General features: G+C 56.1%; 1 protein-coding gene across 4 annotated transcripts; it reads left to right on the top strand.

The window, feature by feature from the left end:
• Positions 1–7,233: 7,233 nt before the first annotated feature.
• On the top strand, positions 7,234–15,376 carry CMTR2 (cap methyltransferase 2). 4 transcript variants are annotated; one of them, XM_088455945.1, is made up of 2 exons: positions 7,234–7,309; positions 12,833–15,376. In XM_088455945.1, the coding sequence occupies exon 2, from the start codon at positions 12,864–12,866 to the stop codon at positions 15,075–15,077; it is 2,214 nt and encodes a 737-aa protein (XP_088312071.1). In that variant the 5' UTR covers positions 7,234–7,309; positions 12,833–12,863; the 3' UTR covers positions 15,078–15,376. The 4 variants fall into 4 exon arrangements, with proteins under 4 accessions (XP_088312071.1, XP_088312074.1, XP_088312073.1 ...); XM_088455948.1 differs by lacking the exon at positions 7,234–7,309 and adding an exon at positions 7,512–7,549; XM_088455947.1 differs by lacking the exon at positions 7,234–7,309 and adding an exon at positions 8,317–8,336.
• Positions 15,377–16,065: the final 689 nt, after the last annotated feature.

Genomic DNA, 16,065 nt, shown 5'->3' with positions numbered 1-16,065 from the left:
CCAGTACTCACACTGAGATGTCTACTGTATCCCCCTCACAATAAGAGGTCTGTCTCCTCTATTCCCCTCACACTGTGAGATCTGTCTCCTGTATCTCCCCTCACACACTGGGAGGTCTGTCGTCTGTATAATTTCCCCACACTGCGAGGTCTATCTCCTCTATCCCCCCCCACGCACACACTGAGATCTGTCTACTGTATCCCCCTCACACTGAGAGATCTGTCTCCTCTATCCACCCATCACACTGTGAGATCTGTCTCCTGTATCCTCCCCCCACACACACTGAGATTTGTCTCCTACATCCCCCTTCACACTGAGAGATCTGTCTCCTGTATCCCCCTCACACTCAGAGGCCTGTCTCCTGTACTCACACTGAGATCTGCCTACTGTATCCCCCTCACAATAAGAGGCCTGTCTCCTGTACTCACACTGAGATCTGTCTACTGTATCCCCCTCACAATAAGAGGTCTGTCTCCTGTACTCACACTGAGAGATATCTACTGTATCCCCCTCACAGTGAGAAGTCTGTCTCCTGTATTCCCCTCACACTGTGAGGTCTGTCTCCTGTATACCCCCTCACACACTGGGAGGTCTGTCATCTGTATATTTTCCCCACACACAGCGAGGTCTCCTCTATCCCCCCCATGCACACACTTAAATCTGTCTACTGTACTCACACTGAGATCTGTCTACTGTATCCCCCTCACACTGAGAGATTTGTCTCCTGTATCCCCCTTACACTGAGAGATCTGTCTCCTGTATCCACCCTCACACTGAGGCCTGTCTCCTGTACTCACACTGAGATCTATCTACTGTATCCCCCTCACACTGAGAGGTCTGTCTCCTGTATCCCCCTCACACTGAGAGGTCTGTCTCCTGTATCCCCCTCACACTGGGAGGTCTGTCTCCTGTATCCCCCTCACACTGAGAGGTCTGTACCCCGCCCCCCACACTTAGAGGTCTGTCTCCTGTATCCCCCTTACACTGGAAGGTCTGTCTCCTGTATCCCCCCACACTGAGAGATCAGTCTCCTATATCCCCCCCACACTAAGAGATCTGTCTCTTGTATCCTCCTCAAACACTGAGAGATGTCTCCTGTATCCCCCTCACATTGAGAGATCTGTCTCCTGTATCCACCCTCACACTGAGCGGTCTGTCTCCTGTCCTCACATTGAGAGATGTGTCTCCTGTATTCCTCTCACACTGAGAGGTCTGTCTCCTGCATCCCCGTCACACTGAGAGATCTGTCTCCTGTATCCCCCCCCCCACACTGAAAGGTCTGTCTCCTGTATCTGCCACACACTGTGAGATCTGTCTCCTGTATTCCCACCTCACAGTGAGAGATCTGTCTCCTGTATTAGTCCCCCTCCCACTGACAGGTCTGTCTCCTGTATCCCCCTCACACTGAAAGGTCTGTCTCCTGTATCCCCCTCACACTGAAAGATCTGTCTCCTCTATCCCCCCCCCCACACACAGAGATCTGTACCCTCGCACTGGAAGGTCTGTACTCCCGTATCCCCCTCACACTGAGATCTGTCTCCTCTATTTCCCCCCCCCCCACACCAAGAGATCTGTACCCTCGCACTGGAAGGTCTGTACTCCCGTATCCCCCTTACACTGAGAGATCTGTCTCCTGTATCCTCTCACGCTGAGAGATCTGTCTCCTGTATCCCTCTCACGCTGGGAGGTCTGTCTCCTGTATCCCCCACACACTAGGAGGTCTGTCTCCTGTATCCTCCCTCACACTGTGAGGTCTGTCTCCTGTATCCCTCTCACACTGGGAGGTCTCTCTCCTGTATCCTCCTCACACTGAGAGGTCTGTCTCCTGTATCCTCCCTCACACTGGGAGGTCTGTCTCCTGTATCATCCCTCACACTGAGAGATCTGTCTCCTGTATCCCTCTCACACTGGGAGGTCTCCTGTATCCCCCTCACACTGAGAGACCTGTCTCCTGTATCCCCCTCACACTGAGAGATCTGTCTCCTGTATCCCCCTCACACTGAGAGATGTCTCCTGTATTCCTCCTCACACTGAGAGACCTGTCTCCTGTATCCCCCTCACACTGTGAGGTCTGTCTCCTGTATCCTCCCTCACACTGAGAGATCTGTCTCCTGTATTCCCCCTCACACTGAGAGACCTGTCTCCTGTATTCCCCCTCACACTGAGAGACCTGTCTCCTGTATTCCCCCCTCACACTGAGAGACCTGTCTCCTGTATCCCCCTCACACTGAGAGATCTGTCTCCTGTATCCCCCTCACACTGAGAGATCTGTCTCCTGTATCCTCCCTCACACTGAGAGACCTGTCTCTATCCTCCCTCACACTGAGAGACCTGTCTCCTGTATTCCCCTCACACTCAGAGACCTGTCTCCTGTATCCCCTCTCACTGAGAGATCTGTCTTCTGTATCCCCCTCACACTGAGAGATCTGTCTTCTGTATCCCCCTCACACTGAGAGGTCTGTCTCCTGTATCCTCCCTCACACTGAGAGAACTGTCTCCTGTATTCCGCTCACACTCAGAGACCTGTCTCCTGTATCCCCCTCTCACTGAGAGATCTGTCTCCTGTATCCCCCTCACACTGAGAGGTCTGTCTCCTGTATCCCCCTCACACTGAGAGACCTGTCTCCTGTATCCCCCTCACACTGAGAGATCTGTCTCCTGTATCCCCCTCACACTGAGAGATCTGTCTCCTGTATCCCCCTCTCACTGAGAGATCTGTCTCCTGTATCCCCCTCACACTGAGAGACCTGTCTCCTGTATCCCCCTCACACTGAGAGACCTGTCTCCTGTATCCCCCTCACACTGAGAGATCTGTCTCCTGTATCCCCCTCACACTGAGAGACCTGTCTCCAGTATTCCCCTCACACTGAGAGGTCTGTCTCCTGTATCCCCCTCACACTGGGAGCTCTGTCTCCTGTATCCCCTCACACTGAGATGTCTTTACCCCGCCCCCACACTCAGAGGTCTGTCTCCTGTATCTTCCCTCACACTGAGAGACCTGTTTCCTGTATCCCCCTCACACTGAGAGATCTGTCTCCTGTATCCCCCTCACACTGAGAGATGTCTCCTGTATTCCTCCTCACACTGAGAGACCTGTCTGCTGTATCCCCCTCACACTGAGAGATCTGTCTCCTGTATCCCCCTCACACTGTGAGGTCTGTCTCCTGTATCCTCCCTCACACTGAGAGATCTGTCTCCTGTATTCCCCCTCACACTGAGAGACCTGTCTCCTGTATTCCCCCTCACACTGAGAGACCTGTCTCCTGTATTCCCCCCTCACACTGAGAGATCTGTCTCCTGTATTCCCCCTCACACTAGGAGATCTGTCTCCTGTATCCCCCTCACACTGAGAGACCTGTCTCCTGTGTTCCCCTCATACTGAGAGATCTGTCTCCTGTATCCCCCTCCCACTGAGAGACCTGTCTCCTGTATTCCCCCTCCCACTGAGAGATCTGTCTCCTGTATTCCCCCTCCCACTGAGAGATCTGTCTCCTGTATCCCCCTCACACTGGGAGATCTGTCTCCTGTGTTCCCCTCATACTGAGAGATCTGTCTCCTGTATCCCCCTCCCACTGAGAGACCGGTCTCCTGTATTCCCCCTCACACTGTGAGGTCTGTCTCCTGTATCCCTCTCACACTGGGAGGTCTCTCTCCTGTATCCTCCACACACTGAGAGGTCTGTCTCCTGTATCCTCCCTCACACTGGGAGGTCTGTCTCCTGTATCATCCCTCACACTGAGAGATCTGTCTCCTGTATCCCTCTCACACTGGGAGGTCTCCTGTATCCCCCTCACACTGAGAGACCTGTCTCCTGTATCCCCCTCACACTGAGAGATCTGTCTCCTGTATCCCCCTCACACTGAGAGATGTCTCCTGTATTCCTCCTCACACTGAGAGACCTGTCTCCTGTATCCCCCTCACACTGTGAGGTCTGTCTCCTGTATCCTCCCTCACACTGAGAGATCTGTCTCCTGTATTCCCCCTCACACTGAGAGACCTGTCTCCTGTATTCCCCCTCACACTGAGAGACCTGTCTCCTGTATTCCCCCCTCACACTGAGAGACCTGTCTCCTGTATCCCCCTCACACTGAGAGATCTGTCTCCTGTATCCCCCTCACACTGAGAGATCTGTCTCCTGTATCCTCCCTCACACTGAGAGACCTGTCTCTATCCTTCCTCACACTGAGAGACCTGTCTCCTGTATTCCCCTCACACTCAGAGACCTGTCTCCTGTATCCCCTCTCACTGAGAGATCTGTCTTCTGTATCCCCCTCACACTGAGAGATCTGTCTTCTGTATCCCCCTCACACTGAGAGGTCTGTCTCCTGTATCCTCCCTCACACTGAGAGAACTGTCTCCTGTATTCCGCTCACACTCAGAGACCTGTCTCCTGTATCCCCCTCTCACTGAGAGATCTGTCTCCTGTATCCCCCTCACACTGAGAGGTCTGTCTCCTGTATCCCCCTCACACTGAGAGACCTGTCTCCTGTATCCCCCTCACACTGAGAGATCTGTCTCCTGTATCCCCCTCACACTGAGAGATCTGTCTCCTGTATCCCCCTCTCACTGAGAGATCTGTCTCCTGTATCCCCCTCACACTGAGAGACCTGTCTCCTGTATCCCCCTCACACTGAGAGACCTGTCTCCTGTATCCCCCTCACACTGAGAGATCTGTCTCCTGTATCCCCCTCACACTGAGAGACCTGTCTCCAGTATTCCCCTCACACTGAGAGGTCTGTCTCCTGTATCCCCCTCACACTGGGAGCTCTGTCTCCTGTATCCCCTCACACTGAGATGTCTTTACCCCGCCCCCACACTCAGAGGTCTGTCTCCTGTATCTTCCCTCACACTGAGAGACCTGTCTCCTGTATCCCCCTCACACTGAGAGATCTGTCTCCTGTATCCCCCTCACACTGAGAGATGTCTCCTGTATTCCTCCTCACACTGAGAGACCTGTCTCCTGTATCCCCCTCACACTGAGAGATCTGTCTCCTGTATCCCCCTCACACTGTGAGGTCTGTCTCCTGTATCCTCCCTCACACTGAGAGATCTGTCTCCTGTATTCCCCCTCACACTGAGAGACCTGTCTCCTGTATTCCCCCTCACACTGAGAGACCTGTCTCCTGTATTCCCCCCTCACACTGAGAGATCTGTCTCCTGTATTCCCCCTCACACTAGGAGATCTGTCTCCTGTATCCCCCTCACACTGAGAGACCTGTCTCCTGTGTTCCCCTCATACTGAGAGATCTGTCTCCTGTATCCCCCTCCCACTGAGAGACCTGTCTCCTGTATTCCCCCTCCCACTGAGAGATCTGTCTCCTGTATTCCCCCTCCCACTGAGAGATCTGTCTCCTGTATCCCCCTCACACTGGGAGATCTGTCTCCTGTGTTCCCCTCATACTGAGAGATCTGTCTCCTGTATCCCCCTCCCACTGAGAGACCGGTCTCCTGTATTCCCCCTCCCACTGAGAGATCTGTCTCCTGTATTCCCCCTCCCACTGAGAGATCTGTCTCCTGTATCCCCCTCACACTGGGAGGTCTGTCTCCTGTATCCTCCCTCACACTGGGAGATCTGTCTCCTGTATTCCCCTCACACTGAGATCTGTCTCCTGTATCCCCCTCACACTGGGAGATCTGTCTCCTGTATCCCCCTCACACTGGGAGATTTGTCTCCTGTATCCTCCCTCACACTGGGAGATCTGTCTCCTGTATTCCCCTCACACTGAGATCTGTCTCCTGTATCCCGCTCACACTGGGAGGTCTGTCTCCTGTATCCCCCTCACACTGAGAGATGTGTCTCCTGTATCCCCCTCACACTGGGAGATCTGTCTCCTGTATACCCCTCACACTGAGAGATCTGTCTCCTGTATCCCCCTCACACTGTAAGGTCTGTCTCCTGTATCCCCCTCACACTGTAAGGTCTGTCTCCTGTATCCCCCTCACACTGAGAGATCTGTCTCCTGAATCCCCCTCACACTGTAAGGTCTGTCTCCTGTATACCCCTCACACTGAGAGATCTGTCTCCTGTATACCCCTCACACTGTAAGGTCTGTCTCCTGTATACCCCTCACACTGAGAGATCTGTCTCCTGTATACCCCTCACACTGTAAGATCTGTCTCCTGTATCCCCCTCACACTGTAAGGTCTGTCTCCTGTATCCCCCTCACACTGTAAGATCTGTCTCCTGAATCCCCCTCACACTGAGAGATCTGTCTCCTGTATACCCCTCACACTGAGAGATCTGTCTCCTGTATCCCCCTCACACTGGGAGGTCTGTCTCCTGTATCCCCCTCACACTGAGAGGTCTGTCTCCTGTATCCCCCTCACACTGAGAGATCTGTCTCCTGTATTCCCCCTCACACTAGGAGATCTGTCTCCTGTATCCCCCTCACACTGAGAGACCTGTCTCCTGTATTCCCCTCATACTGAGAGATCTGTCTCCTGTATCCCCCTCCCACTGAGAGACCTGTCTCCTGTATTCCCCCTCCCACTGAGAGATCTGTCTCCTGTATTCCCCCTCCCACTGAGAGATCTGTCTCCTGTATCCCCCTCACACTGAGAGACCTGTCTCCTGTATTCCCCTCACACTGAGATCTGTCTCCTGTATCCCCCTCACACTGAGAGATCTGTCTCCTGTATTCCCCTCACACTCAGAGATGTGTCTCCTGTATCCCCCTCACACTGGGAGATCTGTCTCCTGTATCCTCCTCACACTGAGAGATCTGTCTCCTGAATCCCCCTCACACTGAGAGATCTGTCTCCTGTATCCCCCTCACACTGAGAGATCTGTCTCCTGTATTCCCCCCTCACACTGTAAGGTCTGTCTCCTGTATCCCCCTCACACTGAGAGACCTGTCTCCTGTATCCCCCTCACACTGAGAGATCTGTCTCCTGTATCCCCCTCACACTGAGAGACCTGTCTCCTGTATCCCCCTCACACTGAGAGATCTGTCTCCTGTATCCCCCTCACACTGAGAGATCTGTCTCCTGTATCCCCCCCTCACACTGAGAGACCTGTCTCCTGTATACCCCTCACACTGAGAGGTCTGTCTCCTGTATCCCCCTCACACTGAGGGGGATACAGTGTGAGGGGGATACCCCTCACACTGAGATCTGTCTCCTGAGCATCACCAAATTGTCCATGTATATAACACACACGTGAGTCTGCTAGTCCCTCCCATACTGTTGTCATAGAGATCCTGGGGCGGAGCCAGCGTATCACGTGACTAGAGAGATCTATAGTATCACGTGACACGAACAACCGCGCGCTGCTACTTCCGGATTGTGAGGAAAGTTCTAAGTGCAGCGGGTAAGAGGTTATAGGGGAGGGGGAGGCACGGTGCAGGGGTGTGACGGGGGATGTACGGCACGGTGCAGGGGTGTGACGGGGGATGTACGGCACGGTGCAGGGGTGTGACGGGGGATGTACGGCACGGTGCAGGGGTGTGACGGGGGAGGCACAGGGGTGTGACCGGGGAGGCACGGTGCAGGTGTGTGACGGGGGAGGCACGGCACGGTGCAGGGGTGTGACCGGGGAGGCACGGTGCAGGTGTGTGACGGGGGAGGCACGGCACGGTGCAGGGGTGTGACGGGGAGGCACGGCACGGTGGAGGGGTGTGACGGGGAGGCACGGTGCAGGTGTGTGACGGGGGAGGCACGGCACGGTGCAGGTGTGTGACGGGGGAGGCACGGTGCAGGTGTGTGACGGGGGAGGCACGGCACGGTGCAGGTGTGTGACGGGGGAGGCACGGCACGGTGCAGGGGTGTGACGGGGGAGGCACGGCACGGTGCAGGGGTGTGACGGGGGAGGCACAGGGGTGTGACGGGGGAGGCACAGGGGTGTGACCGGGGAGGCACAGGGGTGTGACCGGGGAGGCACGGTGCAGGGGTGTGACGGGGGAGGCACAGGGGTGTGACCGGGGAGGCACGGTGCAGGTGTGTGACGGGGGAGGCACGGTGCAGGGGTGTGACGGGGGATGTACGGCACGGTGCAGGGGTGTGACGGGGGAGGCACGGCACGGTGCAGGGGTGTGACGGGGAGGCACGGCACGGTGGAGGGGTGTGACGGGGAGGCACGGTGCAGGTGTGTGACGGGGGAGGCACGGCACGGTGCAGGTGTGTGACGGGGGAGGCACGGTGCAGGTGTGTGACGGGGGAGGCACGGCACGGTGCAGGTGTGTGACGGGGGAGGCACGGCACGGTGCAGGGGTGTGACGGGGGAGGCACGGCACGGTGCAGGGGTGTGACGGGGGAGGCACAGGGGTGTGACCGGGGAGGCACGGTGCAGGGGTGTGACGGGGGAGGCACAGGGGTGTGACCGGGGAGGCACGGTGCAGGTGTGTGACGGGGGAGGCACGGCACGGTGCAGGGGTGTGACGGGGGATGTACGGCACGGTGCAGGGGTGTGACGGGGGAGGCACGGCACGGTGCAGGGGTGTGACGGGGAGGCACGGCACGGTGGAGGGGTGTGACGGGGAGGCACGGTGCAGGTGTGTGACGGGGGAGGCACGGCACGGTGCAGGTGTGTGACGGGGGAGGCACGGTGCAGGTGTGTGACGGGGGAGGCACGGCACGGTGCAGGTGTGTGACGGGGGAGGCACGGCACGGTGCAGGTGTGTGACGGGGGAGGCACGGTGCAGGTGTGTGACGGGGGAGGCACGGCACGGTGCAGGTGTGTGACGGGGGAGGCACGGCATGGTGCAGGTGTGTGACGGGGGAGGCACGGTGCAGGTGTGTGACGGGGGAGGCACGGCACGGTGCAGGTGTGTGACGGGGGAGGCACGGCACGGTGCAGGTGTGTGACGGGGGAGGCACGGCACGGTGCAGGGGTGTGACGGGGGATGTACGGCACGGGTCAGGGGTGTGACGGGGGAAGGTACGGCACGGTGCAGGGGTGTGACGGGGGAGGCACAGGGGTGTGACGGGATGTACGGCACGGTGCAGGTGTGTGACGGGGGAGGCACGGTGCAGGTGTGTGACGGGGGAGGCACGGCACGGTGCAGGGGTGTGACGGGGGATGTACGGCACGGTGCAGGGGTGTGACGGGATGTACGTCACGGTGCAGGGGTGTAACGGGATGTACCGCACGGTGCAGGGGTGTGACGGGATGTATGGTGCAGGGGTGTGACGGGATGCACAGCACTGTGGAGGAGGTGGGTACGGCACTGTGCAGAGGCGAGGAGGAGGTGGGTACGGCACTGTTCAGAGGCGAGGAGGAGGTGGGTACGGCACTGTTCAGAGGCGAGGAGGAGGTGGGTACGGCACTGTGCAGAGGCGAGGAGGAGGTGGGTACGGCACTGCAGAGGCGAGGAGGAGGTGGGTACGGCACTGTTCAGAGGCGAGGAGGAGGTGGGTACGGCACTGTGCAGAGGCGAGGAGGAGGTGGGTACGGCACTGTTCAGAGGCGAGGAGGAGGTGGGTACGGCACTGTGCAGAGGCGAGGAGGAGGTGGGTACGGCACTGTTCAGAGGCGAGGAGGAGTGGGTACGGCACTGCAGAGGTGGGGAGGAGGTGGGTATGGCACTGTGCAGATGCGAGGAAGTGGGTACGGCACTGTGCAGAGGCGAGGAGGTGGTGGGTACGGCACTGCAGAGTTAAGGAGGAGGTGGGTACGGCACTGTGCAGAGGTGAGGAGGTGGTGGATACGGCACTGTAGAGGCGAGGAGGAGGTGGGTACGGCACTGTGCAGAGGCGAGGAGGAGGTGGGTACGGCACTGTTCAGAGGCGAGGAGCAGGTGGGTACGGCACTGTTCAGAGGCGAGGAGCAGGTGGGTACGGCACTGTTCAGAGGCGAGGAGGAGTGGGTACGGCACTGTTCAGAGGCGAGTAGGAGTGGGTTTGGCACTGTTCAGAGGCGAAGAGGAGTGGGTACGGCACTGTGCAGAGGCGAGGAGGAGTGGGTACGGCACTGTGCAGAGGCGGGGAGGAGGTGGGTACGGCACTGTGCAGAGGCGAGGAAGTGGGTACGGCACTGTGCAGAGGCGAGGATCAGGTGGGTATGGCACTGCAAAGGTGAGGAGGTGCTTACGGCACTGTGCAGAGGTGGGTATGGCACTGCAGAGGTGAGAGGAGGAGGTGGGTATGGCACTGTGCAGAGGTGAGGGGGTGGGTATGGCACTGTGCAGAGGTGAGGAGGAGCTGGGTACGGCACTGTGCAGAGGTGAGGAGGTGGTGGGTACGGCACTGTGCAGAGGTGAGGAGGTGGTGGGTACGGCACTGCAGAGGTAAAGAGGAGGTGGGTACGGCACTGTGCAGAGGTGAGGAGGTGGTGGATACGGCACTGTAGAGGTGAGGAGGAGGTGGGTACGGCACTGTGCAGAGGTGAGCAGGTGGTGTTACGGCACTGTGCAGAGGTGAGGAGCTGAGTACGGCACTGTGCAGATGTGAGGAGGTGGTGGTACGGCACTGTACAGAGGTGAGGAGGGGGTGGGTACGGCACTGTGCAGAGGTTTGGAGGAGCTGGTTACGGCACTGTGCAGAGGTGAGGAGGAGGAGGGTACGCCACTGTGCAGAGGTGAGGAGGAGGTGGATACGGCAATGTGCAGAGGTTTGGAGGAGCTGGGTACGGCACTGTGCAGAGGTGAGGAGGGTACGGCACGGTGCAGAGGTGAGGAGGGTATGGCACTGTGCAGAGGTGAGGAGGAGGAGGGTACGGCACTGTGCAGAGGTGAGGAGGGTACGGCACTGTGCAGAGGTGAGGACGAGGTGGGTACGGCAATGTGCAGATGTTTGGAGCAGCTGGGTGCGGCACTGCAGAGGTGAGGAGGGTCCGGCACTGTGCAGAGGTGAGGAGGGTATGGCACTGTGGAGAGGAGGAGGTGGGTGCGGCAATGTGCAGAGGTTTGGAGGAGCTGGTACGGCACTGTGCAGAGGTGAGGAGGAGGAGGGTACGGCACGGTGAGGAGGGTATGGCACTGTGCAGAGGTGAGGAGGAGGGTACGGCACTGTGCAGAGGTGAGGAGGGTACGGAGCTGTGTAGAGGTGAGGAGGTGGTGGGTACGGCACAGTGCAGAGGTGAGGAGGTGGTGGGTACGGCACTGTGCAGAGGTGAGGAGGAGGTGGGTGCGGCAATGTGCAGAGGTTTGGAGGAGCTGGTTACGGCATTGTGTGAGGTGAGGAGGTGGGTACGACACTGTGCAGAGGTGAGGAGGGTACGGCGCTGTGTAGAGGTGAGGAGGTGGTGGGTACGGCACAGTGCAGAGGCGAGGAGGTGGTGGGTACGGCACTGTGCAGAGGTGAGGAGGAGGTGGGTATGGCACTGTGCAGAGGTGAGGAGGAGGTGGGTACGGCACTGTGCAGAGGTGAGGAGGGTACGGCACTGTGCAGAGGTGAGGAGGTGGTGGATACGGCACTGTAGAGGTGAGGAGGAGGTGGGTACGGCACTGTGCAGAGGTGAGCAGGTGGTGTTACGGCACTGTGCAGAGGTGAGGAGCTGAGTACGGCACTGTGCAGAGGTGAGGAGGTGGTGGTACGGCACTGTACAGAGGTGAGGAGGGGGTGGGTACGGCACTGTGCAGAGGTTTGGAGGAGCTGGTTACGGCACTGTGCAGAGGTGAGGAGGAGGAGGGTACGCCACTGTGCAGAGGTGAGGAGGAGGTGGATACGGCAATGTGCAGAGGTTTGGAGGAGCTGGGTACGGCACGGTGCAGAGGTGAGGAGGGTACGGCACGGTGCAGAGGTGAGGAGGGTATGGCACTGTGCAGAGGTGAGGAGGAGGAGGGTACGGCACTGTGCAGAGGTGAGGAGGGTACGGCACTGTGCAGAGGTGAGGACGAGGTGGGTACGGCAATGTGCAGATGTTTGGAGCAGCTGGGTGCGGCACTGCAGAGGTGAGGAGGGTCCGGCACTGTGCAGAGGTGAGGAGGGTATGGCACTGTGGAGAGGAGGAGGTGGGTGCGGCAATGTGCAGAGGTTTGGAGGAGCTGGTACGGCACTGTGCAGAGGTGAGGAGGGTACGGCACGGTGAGGAGGGTATGGCACTGTGCAGAGGTGAGGAGGAGGGTACGGCACTGTGCAGAGGTGAGGAGGGTACGGAGCTGTGTAGAGGTGAGGAGGTGGTGGGTACGGCACAGTGCAGAGGTGAGGAGGTGGTGGGTACGGCACTGTGCAGAGGTGAGGAGGAGGTGGGTGCGGCAATGTGCAGAGGTTTGGAGGAGCTGGTTACGGCACTGTGTGAGGTGAGGAGGTGGGTACGACACTGTGCAGAGGTGAGGAGGGTACGGCGCTGTGTAGAGGTGAGGAGGTGGTGGGTACGGCACAGTGCAGAGGCGAGGAGGTGGTGGGTACGGCACTGTGCAGAGGTGAGGAGGAGGTGGGTATGGCACTGTGCAGAGGTGAGGAGGAGGTGGGTACAGCACTGTGCAGAGGTGAGGAGGGACGGCACTGTGCAGAGGTGAGGAGGTGGTGGGTACGGCACTGTGCAGAGGTGAGGAGGAGGTGGGTACGGCACTGTGCAGAGGTGAGTAGGGTACGGCACTGTGCAGAGGTGAGGAGGTGGTGGGTACGGCACTGTGCAGAGGTGAGGAGGAGGTGGGTATGGCACTGCAGAGAATGGGTATGGTACAGATGAGAGTTGGCGGACTAGCGCTGTACAGAGAGAGTGCGTCAGTAGTGTGTGATGATGATGACATTTGTGTAGCTATATAAATACAGAAAGCACTTTATAATATTTAATATAATAAAGCGGGCATGTCAACAGCGACTCGGGCATGATTGTTTTTCTATATTACATAGTGGCTTGTGGAGGGCCATGTTTCTTGGCGTACTAGGGGACCTGGTGTCCGGGTATAAGTTCTCCCAGGTAGTAATGTAATCATATCATCCTATTTTTTAGCTGACAGAAGAGAGGCTGGCAGGAGACCACCATGTCCAGCTGTGATCCTCCCCTGGAGATTGAGCGTTTGTTCAGCAAGCAGTATGAATACAAGAAGCAGCCGGACTGGTCCCTTCCTGCTGCCTCGGAGTTCCTGAGCTCTGGGCACGAGGAGTTTGCTCCTCTCCTCTCCCTGAAGGAGTCTCTGAACGAAGTGAAGAACTGGCTGAGTGATAAGAAGTTGGATGACTGGCATCGACACACAGCGTTCACTAACAAAGCTGGGAGGGTGGTCCCCGAGGTCCGCAGGCAGGCAAATGCTGAACTCTGTACCCAAGCATGGTGCAAGTTTCATGAGATAGTGTGCACTTACCCCCTCCTACCCGACAACGCACTATGGGACTTTGAACTAAACACTGTTCACCTGTGTGAGGCGCCAGGGGCCTTCATAGCAAGCCTTAACCACTTTCTCAGAACCCAGGGTGTGCGCTGCGATTGGTCCTGGGTGGCTAACACTCTTAATCCTTACCACGAGGCCAATGATGGTTTGATGATGATCGTGGATGACCGTCTCATTGCCAATACATTACCTTGGTGGTATTTTGGCCCAGACAATACTGGGGATATTATGACTGGTGATTACCTGAATGGCTTACAGATGTTTATTAGCAACATGTCTTCTGTGCACCTTGTTACGGCAGATGGCAGCTTCGATTGCCAGGGAAACCCGGGGGAGCAGGAGGCTCTGGTATACCCCTTACACTATTGTGAAGTTGTCACCTGCCTAGAGACACTTAGTCCGGGAGGTTCCTTTGTTTTGAAGATGTTCACCCTGTTCCAACATTCTTCGGTTAACCTCATGTATCTCCTGACATGCTGCTTCCAGAAGGTCCACGTCATCAAACCTGGGACTAGCAAGTCTGGGAACTCTGAAGTGTACGTGGTTTGCCTGCAGTATATTGGCAAAAATGCCATCAAGGATCATCTTGCGATAATGATAGCAAATTTCGGTGTGGAGGTTGGATGCAAATCTTTGTTTCCTCGGAGATTCCTCCCACCATCATTTGTGGAATCCCACCAAGAATGTTGCACCTTCTTCTACGAGCTCCAGAAACAAACCATCCTTGAAAATCTGGAACTTTTTTCACACATGGAGGAGAAAGATAAATCACGCTTGAACTTCTTGCGGAAATCTGCCGTCTGCTATTACATGGACAAGTTCCAAGTGAGATATATTCCCAGGAATTCCTGGCTGGTGAGGAAGCCACTTGTGGGCTGTCAGTTTAATGCTCGCTGGGTGGGGACAAGTAACCGTCGCAGTGACACTTTTAATGAGCGGAAGCAGCTGGAAGCTCTAACGTGGGAGGAAAAAGTTGCCCACGGCTATTTCAGCTTCTGGATTAGTGACCATGTCGTCGGTAACTTGGGCAGTGGCTGCTTCCTGAGAGGCTCAAATTGTCATTTAAAAAGTGAAGGGTGGTACTTACTTCAGGGGCAAAGGCTGCCTAGAATCAAGAGCTCATCTTTTTGTGATGGGGAACTGCTAAATATATTCAATGAGACCATTGAGGGATGTTTTGAAGGAAAAACAGTTGGCTCTAGTGCATTGCTCAGTTGTTCTTCCTGTTGTCTGCTGTCCGCAGAGGAGGTGGCCTCAGAGTTATTAGAAATGGTAGAGAGTGGTCATCGCATCCTGGTCTGTGGGGCTAGTTCAGTGTTTGAAGCTCTCAATAGATGGCAACTGGCATCAGGTTTCCTTGAGTCTGTCCCTCCTATTAGTCCCATTTCTCTCCACCATGATGGTGACCCAGCATACCAGCAGCAGCTCATATCCTTACTGCTCCGCTGTATCCAGCAGCTGCAGACTGGCGACTCCGTATTGCTCCCTGTCCTGTCCTCTTTCACCCGCTTTACAGCTGGCATTGTGTATGTATTGTACCACTGCTTTCAGACTATCCGCTTTTATTGTCCCGTTAGCCACCTTGTCCCAGGAGCTGACACACTGCTGCTTTGCTATAGATACCACCCTCTCCCCAGCCCGGTTATCCAGCACCTGCGGGAATTACAACAACTTACAGATGAGTTAGTGATGTCCAGTTCCCCGAAGCAAGTATTGGAGTTTATACCAATGGAGGAACTTCTCAAGGGTCCGTTTCTGGAATTCTTATGGGACCTAAACTCTGCCGTCATCCGACGCAGCCTGCACCTAGTTGGGCTCCATGAAAACAAGAAGTCCTCCCCAATGAAGACACGTGCAATAAGCTGAACATAAATAGTGACTGGTGAAGGGCATTACTTGGCAGCGCCCTCAATCATGTATGCTAATGGCACCGCCTGGTGACCTGCACTCATTGTATATATGTAATTAATGGACTTCTTATTGATGCACAAGTGCTTATGTGACTTATGACCACAATCCAGGGTACATTTCTGGATACAGTATTTGGTCAGAATGTTTTTGTTGTCCCACGGCTGATCGTGAATGGCCTTGATGATTTTTTTAGTTGAATATTCTGGTTTGTGACCAATGTAAAAATGTCATCTTTTTGAAATACGAGAAGTAAAACCTCCAATATTTTTGTTCTTTCATTTAGAAGCTGATTTATTCTGTCATGCAGGTGGAGGTACCGGCAAGCAGCTGGTAACCTGGGGACGGAGGCTTGCAACAGGTGTTCTGCCATAAGCTTATTATAAGAGTCGCACAGTAATAGTCGCAGCCTCGTCCTGTGGCGCTGAAGTCCACATGTGGAACCTTACACATTCGTTTGCCTGATGCCACAGGATTGCCGAGCTGTTTGGGCAGACGGGGATGACCACTCTTTGCTTGGGTCGGTGGTCTCTAGTCCAACCAGTAAATGGCCACACACACAGTCCAGTAGCGCTTAATAGTCGTGTGCTTCACTGCGATTATCGGCCATCATGTGCCTAAATATTCCACCAATTACTTAAATATATACCCTATAGTCACAGAGTCCCTATACTATGTAACGCTCATCGCACATCCACGTCTGGTGGACGGATTGTCCAGGTCATATCTGTAAGGCACACCAGTGGGAACATTCCTAGATGTTCCTGGCAGGACTGACCTCCATGGAAGTGGGTTAACCAGCTCTAACTCATTTGTGCGTATACGGTTAGGGTCCGTGGCAAAGGTGAGGTTAAAACTGTGGCAGAAGATAAGGAATTCATGAGACTGAGGGGACACGGTACATGTGTGTACTAAGTCTGAGGTACACTGTGCAATGATAAGATGG

The sequence above is a fragment of the Taudactylus pleione genome, unplaced genomic scaffold (genome assembly GCF_031769625.1).
Source record: "Taudactylus pleione unplaced genomic scaffold, aTauple2 ptg000681l, whole genome shotgun sequence".
Taxonomy (NCBI): domain Eukaryota; kingdom Metazoa; phylum Chordata; class Amphibia; order Anura; family Myobatrachidae; genus Taudactylus; species Taudactylus pleione.
This window is presented reverse-complemented; position numbering and strand designations above follow the sequence as displayed.

Excerpts from the sequence above, each read along its gene's own strand:
- CMTR2 (XM_088455945.1), top strand. The coding sequence starts at position 12,864 with ATGTCCAGCTGTGATCCTCCCCTGGAGATTGAGCGTTTGTTCAGCAAG.